Source organism: Sabethes cyaneus, chromosome 2 (genome assembly GCF_943734655.1).
Source record: "Sabethes cyaneus chromosome 2, idSabCyanKW18_F2, whole genome shotgun sequence".
NCBI lineage: Eukaryota > Metazoa > Arthropoda > Insecta > Diptera > Culicidae > Sabethes > Sabethes cyaneus.
This window is the reverse complement of record NC_071354.1, coordinates 232,439,838-232,452,058: the sequence shown is the minus strand read 5'-3', so window position 1 is coordinate 232,452,058 and position 12,221 is coordinate 232,439,838. Positions and strand designations below refer to the sequence as shown.

At 40.2% G+C, this 12,221-nt stretch overlaps 1 protein-coding gene across 1 annotated transcript in view; it reads left to right on the top strand.

The window, feature by feature from the left end:
* Nucleotides 1–12,221, top strand: part of LOC128736779 (lysosome membrane protein 2) — a 133,781-nt gene that overhangs the window by 89,356 nt on the left and 32,204 nt on the right. The window contains exons 3-4 of the mRNA XM_053831267.1: nt 11,220–11,311; nt 11,474–11,631. Of these exons, the coding sequence (XP_053687242.1) occupies nt 11,220–11,311; nt 11,474–11,631 (250 nt within the window). The remainder of the gene's footprint in view (nt 1–11,219; nt 11,312–11,473; nt 11,632–12,221) is intronic.

Genomic DNA, 12,221 nt, shown 5'->3' with positions numbered 1-12,221 from the left:
CGGGTTGAATACACTTCGAAGGGAGGTTACAATCATCAGAAAAATTTCCGCCGCCTTTCACAGTAATGATTAACCGGGCTTTCAGAGAATGTGCAACCATAAAGTTCAGATCGACTTACGAATTTCGACACAATTTTTAAACAAATACAATTAAGCATTACCAATAAACAGACCACCCTAGTATGGAACACGGGAGCTTCTTAGTTTGGCGCGGGACTCATAAAACATCTAGAGAGTAAAAGTATCGTTCGTTTCGATTTTTTTGCCGCCTGGTTCTCCGGTGACACCAGACGACTGTGTTGTTTTGTGCCGAGGGCCGTGGGTGCCACCGTGCTCTGCTCCATTGCGGTAATGGATCTAGCTATTTCTTCACATTGAAACCAACCCGGCTGCATACACGGCGTCGTAGGAGATGCATCCCAGCATGTTTTCTGTCAACTGGATATGTGAGCTTACGGCTATTGCCACAGCCACTAACCAACGACCACGACCGACCGAGTGAACGAGCGACGGTCGAATGAGTAAAGGACAAGAAAAAGTCTATCACATTACATTGCATCGGAGTAATTGATTTGAATTAATCTCTGGGACCTGGCTGTCCACCTTTGGCCGTTTGGGAGACGTGACGGTGTAGTATTGCAACTTCTTCTGATCTCCCTCGTAGTCGAACCGAACCAGGCACGTTTACGCAGCACAGCAGGGCAGGGATTACATAATGGAGCACGTTGCCAATCGCTTAGCTTGAAACTGAAGGCTCTAATTGGTCGCCAACTGACCTACCACAAGCTGCAAGTTGTTGAGCAAGTTTTCGGCTTAGAGTGAAGTCGCCAGAATGCCGCCCGGCCACATGTGGCAGTGAAAGATTTTCTAGTCTACTTTCTGCACACATGCGGCATGCCGTTTCAACCGGCGCGACGCGGCGGTGGCAAAGCGGTGAAATCTGGTTTCACCAAGATCTTTCGTCACTTCTTGCTAGAAGTATCTAACCTAGTTTTGCTTCCATCCAAACGAAATGTAATAAATGGCGAAGGTGTAAACGGTGGAGATTTCAACTTTTTTTTCGCTTCACACAACCAACTTGCATTACAAGGAGGGAACCTAATTACCCGTGGTATGTTGGAAAGCGGCAGCGGCAGCGGCAACGGCACCGGCACCACCGCCGGCGAGGATTGCATGCCGCCGGGCCGTGTGTACAGTAATATCGACAAATGCAAGCAGCAAATAGCGAGCGGATTGACGATTACTCGGCTTTGTTTGGCTGCCTTTTAGCGTCGAACAGATTAAGTCAATTAGATATTAATATGGTATTGGTAATATCATCGTCAACTACTGCTCATCTTCAGAACCGTGAGCAAGCGTTTGGTTGCTGGTAGCGATTTCTTATCGTTTTTCAGCGCTGTTGCCGATCAGCTGATCGTGACACACTCCCACCAACGACAGGTTTTATTAGCAATAACTTTTCCATTTACCGCACAGACAATTTATGCAAATGGACATTTTTTCACTTACTCTTTCTCAACTGCATTGCTTGCTGTGGGGCAACGATGGGGGCAAGAAAAAAGTGGAAAGACAATGATCGATTTTTCATATGGTGGAAGGCTTGTATTTCCACATGACAGCTGCTCCCCTGTTTACAGCCAAATGTGATGTTTATAGCAGAGTATGAATGATCCGGTACGGTTTGATCGTTCCTTTTTAAGTGCGCTCGTCGGTTTGCATCAAGAAGCTAACGAACGATATCGTATTGCCGTGGCATTCTGGACACAAGATGATGGCCATTATATAATCAGTGCGCATAAACTTCAGAAAGAATCGTAATGATTCATGGTGGGATGCCACTGACTCGCTCGGAGCGCTGGCGCTGTTGCAATTTTTCGCTTGCTTGTTACAATCCATGGTCGGTGGTTCGGCGGGGTAGAGAAACTTTGTACTTACCAGGATCGAAAGTAAACTTCTCGGAAACTGAAATACCGGTTCAATTTCATTAGCCTCTTCTTGGCATTAAGCGAAGGCTATGCCATTATTGAATGCAAATATTTTGTGTACCGACCAGTTACTACAGGTCGACCTGCTGCAAATAGGAGAAGATGAACTTGAGCATCCTTGTTGATGGCACTTCCCTTGAGCGATTCAAGTTTTTGTCCACATGGAATATCTCATAAAAAGTAGCCTAGAAAAAAAACCTAGCCCAGTAATTAAAACGAGCCATCATGTGCAGACAAAGTTTAATTCTCTGGCATATGGCTGCTTTTTGACAATAGGCAATTAACACATGCGAACATTGCAGGTTTGCGGTTGTCAACCGCGCGACCATCACCATCGTGCGAGGACCATCGAGATTTCTTGCTGGCACAGAGAAAAGAATAAGGGCAACGAGTGTCGCTCGAGTCGGTGTTGATGTTGTGACAACTCAACCTCCGTGTCTCCATTGGAGAACTGTTGTTGAGTTGTTCGTCCCGTTCGTTCGCGCCGGGCTGCACGCATGCGTGACAAATTAAGAAACGCTCGGAACGGTTGTCCCTTTTGTTGTGGCTGGTACTTTGTCATTTCTCGAGTCGCCGCGCCGCAGTCTCACGACACGGTTGTCATCGGTCAATCTGACATGACGGGAGACGATGGTCGCAGTCGAACAAAAAAAAAATAGAATGGCGAAGAATTTCAATTACGTCGAAATGTCCTGTTTTATTTTGTGCTTTTTTTGTTGTGGCCGCTGCTCGTTACCGGTTGCTTGCTTGGCCGTTTCATCAATATTTATTAAAACTATACTCAAATCCGAGAATTCAAATTATGTTTCTTTTGAAATAATTGATTTTAAAATATGCGTTCTCCCTATAAAGGCAATTTCCCTCAATGTTCAATTTTCCATTTTGAACCTACAATTTTTTATATAAATTATAAATTTGTTCTAGTACGGGAGGAGATCCCTACGTACTGTAGTGCATTTCTTCTAAACGCTACTTGAGCTGTTGCTGCCTTAAACTAAAACGTACAGAAATAATTCCATGGAAACATATCCCTCCGCGCGGTGCGCAAAAACAGACGCTGCTAGTTCTCGTGAGCTCCGATGTGGAAGTCTTAGGCAACTCCCGACTAACTGCGAGTGCTGAAACCAACACGATCAGACACAGACAGCCAATTGCAAAATAGTAATGCAAAATATCTTTAACTAGAACTATGTCTGGTTTATATGAAAACTGCGAAATCGTAAGACGGTCGTCACACGGATAGAAATTTATTCTCCAATATGAGAAAAATGACTCATGATTTTAGGTTTCTAGCTTATGTTTTATGAAAATACACCATGAATAATAATCATGATATCATGAACTTCTTACAGTACAACACAACGTGAAATCATGAACTATTATTCATGATTTTGTGCTGCCTGATATGGCAGTTCAGTCATGATTTGACAGCAATTCAAGTTTCATGATTTCATGACTTTATTCATGGTATCGGAATCAGATTTCTTTCCGTGCATACGGAAATTATTACTCAGTTATTGAAACTGGCAAACTTTTTTTTGGTTTCACTCGTCCGTCTATTGGAATTACTACCGTTTTAAAAATTAACACATGATTTCATGGCAAACCTTATTCCGCAGAGCTTTAGATGATCCGAGAGTCGCGCACTTCGAAAAAATACTATAAATTTACGTCTTTTGACATGCACATAAATGGAACATCGTAAATGATGAAATGTTACGTGTTATTTCACACTATAAAATACCGCTGTGTGAGTTGCATACAAGTAGCCTTATTAATTACATTTGGCTTGATGTAAAAATGTATCTTTAAAAAAAAATTAGACCATGTACTTTTTATTTGATGTAAAAATGTTAGTGATTTTTATTACATGCTCTATGCTATATATTTCAATTTGAGTCAAATGAGAGTTTCATTTTTTCGTTCTGTGAGGAACAATTGATAATTTTACTGCAGTTTACTGAATAAAAATGTTCAGTTTAATCTAGTTTTACATTCGTTCTAATTTCTCCACGATTCTTTAATTTCACCACTTTGCGACTACTTCATCAAATAGTTTTTCTTGCTTTGCTATGCTATGCTATGCTATGCCAAGCTTAACCTCGTTTAAAATTTGTCAGTTTGGTTACGTCCCTTCCATCGTAATAATTAGTAATTATTTGATAGGCTACTGGTTATATTTCACCTCAATTTATATATTAAACTTGATCTATTCTTTCACTTCTATTCTAATTTTTCCTCTGCGGTGTTTATAATTTAATTAATTTAACCCTTTAACGGGTAAGGGCTCCAGAGCCACATACGAAATTTGCTTTGAATTGACAGTATGAAAAATGTTCGAAAACAGACACTGATGAAGCCTGCAAGTCGTAGGCAGAATACGTATCTGTCGCAAAGAAATATACATAGTAGAATTTAATTGAAAGTTTTCTTTTTTATTTAATTTCAGATGAAAAATGTGTACAAAACAGATATCTTGACATTTTGATATAAGTATCATAACCACTGGCGTGCCCAGGCTGGAACACACTGGGACACGTGCCCCACCTTCTGTAACAAATTTAATGCACAACAAAATAATTTCTCATGGTGCACCCGCAAAGTCCGGAGCCGCCATTTCATTGGCATTGCATTCCATTGCATTGAGCAATAAGCAATAGATAAGGCCATTACAAATATTTTATAAAGTTTTTGTCCTTCCGGTGTTCGGCCACTGAAGGGGGGGGGGGGGGCGAAAAAAAAAACAAAGTGAATTTTCGAATAATCGAGAATGTGAAAGTGAATAATCGAGAAAAAAACATGGATTTTAGGAATTTTTGTTTAGGGTTTAAACATGAAAACCGAATCTATTCTTGCTTATAATATATACGTTATTATTTTCTATGCAAAAATATACGAAAAAAGACAAAAACGAAGGAAAATTTTTCTGGACGATTTTCGGAAATTCCATTGTTCGAATTTCCATTTCTGTTTCGTGCTAGAAGCGTTAATTCAACTCGGAGACTCATTTTTCGAGTTTTTCAGACTGTAGAGCCCACAGACAATTGATTTTATAAAAAGAAATTTGACTCATATCCTACAAATTACTTTTTTTGCCCGACAAAAACTTTAAATATGATTTGCAATGGCCTAAATAAATTGCACAAAAATATATACAATTTCAAGTTATTTTAACTTTAATTTCGAGTCCAATTTAAGTCAATTTTCAAGTATGATTTGAAGTTTAAATATAAATCCATTTTCATGTCCCATAACAAGTTCAATTTCAAGTTAAATTTAATGTCCCATTTTAAGTCCAACTTCAAATTTTAATTTCAGACTCTATTTCATTTGCAATTCAATGTTCACCAATGCCAATTTGAAATGTAATTTTAAGTGCAACTTGAAGTTCAATTGAGATCTAATTTCAATGTCTCGTTTTAAAATCAATTTCAAGTTTAATGTAATTACAATTTCGCCTCCGATCTCTAATTCAATTTAACACTTACACTTCAAGTTCGATTTTTTATATAATTTCTTCGATTTTAGATACGATTTCATGAGCAATTTAATGACCACTTTTAAGTCCAAATTCAAGTCTAGTTTCAAGTGCGATTTGAAGTACAATTGAGGGCCAATCCAATGTATCATTTGAAAGCCAATTTCTAGTCTAATTAAATTTCAATTTCGCCACAGATTTTAGTTCCAAGTTTAAGTTTCATTAAGGTTTAATTGAAAGTTCTATTTCATGTTCAATTCCAAGTCTAATTTCAAATCAAATCTAAAGATCAATTTGAAAGTCCAATTTAAGTTCGATTTCATGTACAAATCGATAGCCCATTTTCAGTCCAATTCCGAATCTACTTCACAAATTGAGATTTCTCATCCGAGTTCATTTTAATGTCCGATTTTAAGGCCAATTATTCGTCCAATTAAATTCCAAATTCAAGTCCCATTGAGGTCAATTTTCGATCCAAATGTAAATCCAGTCCAATTCCGAGTCCAGTTTACTTCCAATTTCACCTCCGATCTCAAATTCAATTTAAGTTTAATTTGAACCCAATGTAATGTCCCATTTCTACGATTACTCGAAAATTTTCAGAAGTGGACTATTTCTTACCTGGTTCCTCCAGATATCATTTTTGCATGAACATCCAAATTTAAACTTATTTTAAGTGTAATCTTATAAAAAAGGTATCATCTTGATCGCATCATTTACGATGTTGCCCGTTTGAGGGTTAGAAAACCAAAGTCCCGGTTAAGCAAAATTATGAATATTGAGCTAAAACTTCAAAGATAAGAAAGGGGACCGAAATTGAGAAATATTGGGTACTGAAATTAATCTTAAAAATATAAATGTCAAAGAAAACACCCCGATTTAATCCACCCAGTGGTGAGAAGAACCTTTATTTTACGATCCTACTTGCTATTTTAGATAGAAATCGAGACGTCTTCGGAACATACTAAAATACTGTTCGATACTAAAATAATTAGAACCAGATACATTAGGGGTATTCACGTAGCGCTTGCAATGTTGCGTATACGACGTATTGCGCATTTATACTGCCACTATTCGCATATCAGTTCCATCTCCATAGAAACAGAGACTGTTATGCAAATAGTGGCAGTATATACACAGAATACACCGTTTACACAACAAATCAAGCGCTACGTGAATACCCCTATTATATTGGTTAAAAACGTTATAAATTAATGTAAATTTTAATGTGTTGTTGCAAATTAATTGTTCAAAAACAACTCAATAGTGATCTATAACCGTTACCTTTTAAACAGGTCTAATAGCGCATAAATCGGTTTGACCTTCTCTGAGAAACGTTCGGCCAATTGAGACCTAGTTAAAACACATTTTTAAGCATAACTTTCATTCTAATGATACTTTGTATAAAACTTAACGATGCTTATATTTTACCTCTACCAAAAAAGAGACGGGGTGGCTCTTGTCATATAAAGAATTCCTCTCCATTCCACTCGGTCCTGGGTTACTCATCGCCAGTTCATTGAGGGACCTCGATGCACGCAAGTCGCATGTTGGGCCCCTCTATTTCTCGAGGTTCATACGCCTCAGCCACTCTCCGCTATACGTCTGCAACATCTTTCGTTCAAGTCCATAAAGTCTACCGGTCTGATTAGCGTTTTGTACATCGTCAGCTTTGCACGGCGGCGTATGCTCCTTGGTCGAAGCGTCTTGCGGAGGAAAAAGTAGACTTGGTTTCCAGCATGAATGCGTCGTAGAATCTCCTTATTCGTATCATTGTCGAAGGTGACCAGAGATCCGAAATATACGAACTCATCAACCAGTTCCAGTTCATCGCCGTCAATACTTACTGTCCATGGGAGGCACATGTTGTTTACTCTGGAGTCTCTTCCTACCATACATTTGATGTTCATCGCATTGATTTGTAACCCATTCCTCCTAGCCTCCGTTTTTAGTCCGGCGAAGATTGGTTGCGCCATCCCAAGGTTTCTAGTAATGATTTTGAGGTCATCTGCGAAGCCTAGGAGTTGGCTGCTCTTGTTGAAGATCGTTCCTCTCGTTTCGATGCCCGCTCGCCGGATCACACTAACAATAGCGATGTTGAATGACATACAGGACAGTCTATTGTCAGAACCCTCCGCGCGATTCGAAAGGACTCGAGAGTACTCTCGAAACACTCACGTTGCACATCAACTGCTCCAGAGTCACTTTGAACAACCGCTTTGTTCAACCTTCCAGGTTCATTTTCGCATCTTTCACATATCAGGCTTCTGTGTGTATCCGTTATGAGATTGGTACACTTTCTGGTAGAACTTGCACGTTAGCCCGCAATAATTGTTCTAGTTGTCCTCCGCCTGACACTTTTTCCTTCTCAGGATTGTGGTCAACTCGTCCCGTTGATACTAGGCCAAATTCTTCCTCATGGCAATGCTTTGCTAGTTTTTCCAAGCTCTTTTTTTCTTCTCCATCGTTTGTTCGTGTTCCCCGTCAAATCAGTCCTTTTGTGCCCTCGAGGCTTCTTCACCTAGCACCGCAGTTGCGGCCTCATTGACGGCCGAGCGTATCCTGCTTCATCTGTCTTCACAGTAGAAGCACCTAGCTTCACAGAAGAAGGTAAAGCTTCATTCAGTAGACACGCGTAGTTCTCGGTAATTTGCGGGTTTTCTAATTGCCGACTGCTTAACCAAGAAGAGCGGTTTAGTCGCGAGGTATAAACCGTCGATAGTTTTGAGCGCACATGTACTGATACCAGGTAATGAACCGAGTAGATGTCCCCATCCCGTAGGGAACGTATGCTAATACAGTTCGAGAAAAACCGGCCGTCGATGAGAATATGTTCGATTGAGTTCAGTGTTCGTTGGTCAGGTAATTTCTAGGAGGCCCATTTGTGGATATCTTTGCTGGGAAAGAAAGTGTTTCTGCTGCTGCAGGCTTTGGGCCCGATCATAGAATGCATAGAACGCTTCCTTCTCGTCGTCGGGTCTACCTTTATGTGGACAGTCCACGTTTATGATGGGATAGTTGAAGAAATGAACTTTTATCCTCAACATACTCATCATCTCTTAGATCGCTTTTCAGTTTATCACGCGATTCTGCGTTCTTCCCAGCACTAGAAAGCTAGCTGATCGCTACGCAGCTGTGGTAAAATTGCACAATGCGGTGAAAAATCCTTCATACCTTCTAGCCTTTGCAACAGAGCTCCTGAAGTGCCACGATGTAGAACTTTCGGGGTTCTAGCTGTTCCTACAGCCCCTGTCACCACCTACGAAATTCAGTGATCAGCAGTTCCTGGTACCAAGCTTCCATTCCATGTAATCGAACGCTGTCGTGAGCCACTCCTTATGAGGAGTACACCTGCGCACTTGATTTAGGAATCGTCAAACCATCAAGAGCCAACCCTGGCATGGGAACAGATACTCAAGATTGACAAGTCTATTCCTCGCAGCAACACTCAACATTCGCACGAGTGTCTCCTTCCCAGTCGATCGATCTAAGTTTCCACCGGAGTAGGTTACTCGATTTTCGCTATGGTTGCTCGTATTCCGGCTGATACCACGAGGAGGTAAGGATAGGAGTTACTGGAATTAGGAGTTAAAGACCACTATGGGATCTATTGTATACTTGCAGGTAGGCGAGATACTGATATTACGCATTATCCAGTCGTTCACCAACCAATTGAACCAACCAAAATGACTTAAATCAGTGATGTCAAAACTGTGATCATGCGAAGTGTTCTGTGAGGTCCGCAGACCGATTTGAGGGAAGGTGAAGGGGCATTATAGGTTGAGATTTTTAATGACTGAGGAGCCTTCTAGTATAACTGTGATACCTCGAGCATGTTATGAAGCTGAATGCTTTCCATTAAATGCTGAACTGAGCGCTACTAAGATATGATAGTTTAGGTCGTATATTTTACATCGGATATGTGATTGGGCCCGCAGGTCAGCTCCATTCTAACATAAACATAAACATGATAGAAGCCACATAGAAGCCTTCTATTTAAAATAACCATTCGAATGGATTGACATATCAATTTTGAATGAAATTAAACCTCTTACATAGCCTGCCAGCAAATGATCAAATCTATTGAAAAAAAAAACTTAAATCCAATTTCTATCAACGAGGTTGTCCTACAAGATTTTCATTTTAAACCTTTTCTTTTTTCGATTTTTTATTGGAGTAAACACTGTTTCTAAGCAGTTTTGTTAGCACGTTTGTTAGAAACCGCCAATAAAGCTACGGTGATTCTATAAAACCTTAACGTTGGCAGCTTAGCAAAATTTCAACAATAAATTTCACACGTTAATTATATTTAAACAGTATTATCCGTTATATTGCGCATGATTCATTAGGCTATCAAATTTTCTAACGGAAAAAAATTAGAATTCATTTAATAGGAGCTCGTCGAAGCTAATGAAAACCAGCAGCTGCTCGTTTCTAAGCTGCACTAATCCGTTAGCCAACTATAAACTGTCACTAATAACATCCAACCGGATTACCATACAAAGCCAGCCACCGCAGCATCAGCAGTAGCGTGATCGTTTGAGTCAATGAGTTCATTAGGAATGAGCGTTTCTTTTACTGCGCTCAGAAGATCAAGCGATTACGCGCAACTAGCTACTAATCATGCGAATGACAGCCTCCGACAAACGGAGGCAGCAAAAACAGAAAGAAACATCGTCACGTGTACCTACCATTTCGATGTTTGCTAGTACCTACCAATGAATTGACACCCCAGAATATTCACCTGCAAACACACAGCAGCAATCACCCCTGTCGGATCTAGCGAAACAACTATTAAATCAATCGACCGCGCCCGTCCGAAGTAAACTTCATGTGGGAATGAACCCTAGTTCTAGCATGCACCCGTTCTCAACGCGGCTGCGCCGCCGTTGACGCAGCCATAGAATTGCACTCCGGTTTCCGGCCTGGTCTGTGTGCAGAGTAGCAGCCAGGGGAAGGATCTTTTTCAGTAATTGTTGTTTGGATCACTGCCGCCGATAATGATAATTGCAACCGGCATGATATCGTGAATTTTAATTAAATCAATAAGACGTACCGAGCCGAGAGCCGGCCGCCGACCGATTGAAATTAGATAACAGCAATTTTCCAATCATTCTGCTGTGATGTGATGAACAACAATCTACTTTGTGTCTGGTTGCGTTTTTTTTTTCGTGACTTTACCTACGCCAGTCTACGCCTTAGAATTAATGAATCGCAAAAAAAGAACACACAAAAGGTGTGCGCCATCTGATCCTGAATGGGGAGTTACTCGTTCTGAAAAAGCAAAGTCATACGCGCTTGGACCGAACAAAATGACTTGCCAGAATGGGAACTCAGAGGCAGGCAGAACTCATCGTTGTTCATTCCTACGATTTAACCAACCATCGGTTGGATTGACCTCAATCACACCGAAGATCATTCTTTAGGTCACCATTAAATTACCAGAAAATCATAACGAAAATATGTGATCCTCAATCAAAACGTAATATTTTGTTCCAAAATATTTGACACCTACTTTCAGTTCACCTCTCGCTCAATCTTTTAATTTTTCCAACTTCATCTAATCATGGAAAACAAAAAAACTGAAAACTGGAAATTCCAATAAATTAAAAACCGGCGAACAGACTTGTTTTTACTGGATTCTTAATTGACTTGATTCGATTAACCAGTATTGCATCAAAAAACTTACTTTTTTATGTATAATCATATTCGCACTTTTTCTAACTTATTTGTTTTTTCCTATTGTTTTCTTGCAGATCGCGTAGCAGTAATTATTTTCGGAATAGCTACTCTCATTGCTGGTGTGATATTATCTTCGGTTCCTTGGCTGAACTTTTTTATTATGAAGGTGAGTCGATAGTTTTGTTTTTGTTTTTTTTTTTGGCAAGAATCCGTAGCAGCTGATATGCTGACGCAATTGAATTAGGTACACTGTCGTTCTATTCGAATCTTGCTTGGGTTGTCCTTCAACGAAGAATTTGATAAAAACTTTCTCATTTTCCATTCACAGAATTTAAGACTCTGGAACGGCACGATAAGCTTCCACTACTGGCAGCGGCCGGGCGTCACTAGGTTAACTAAGGTGTACATATTTAACGTAACCAATCCGGAGGGGTTTCTCGCCGGTGAAAAGCCAAAACTAGTTGAAGTAGGACCATTCGTTTATAGGTAAGTTAAGGTGCTATGTTCCGTGTTCGATGGCCGATCCGACCCGTGACAGCAATTATATCCACGCCCCAGATCAGTCATAGCAGCACATTTCGTAGAATCAATTATTCAAATAGAAAATAAATTCTAATACATAGTTATGTCACCAGTTTGTTCTACAATCGCCCAGATACGGACGGTGACTCATGGGCGTGTCCAGGCTTTAGGATAAGATGGGTCACCAGGCTTTTAAAAAATTCAGAAAAATTCGAGTCAAAAGAAAAATGCGTGGTAAGAATCGCGGCTCGCTCCCTACACGCTTTGTATAAAATTGCTCGTGGATTCTATTCCCAGTCACCTAATTGTACGACTGGTCGACTTTCCACTTCTCAGAGCTGAGCTGAACTGAGCAACAATTACAATAACAAGATTACAATAACAGATTTACAAGTGGCTGAGCGACAAAGGTGTCCCGCGTAAAATCGGGCTCTCAGCTAGTACGTAATATGGATTTTTTGGTAAGCGACCAACTGCTGGAAGTCAAAAGTCAATGCAAAATGCCACATTTTGCATTTAAAACCCCTACAACGTTGACTTTTTTGGTGAGGAAG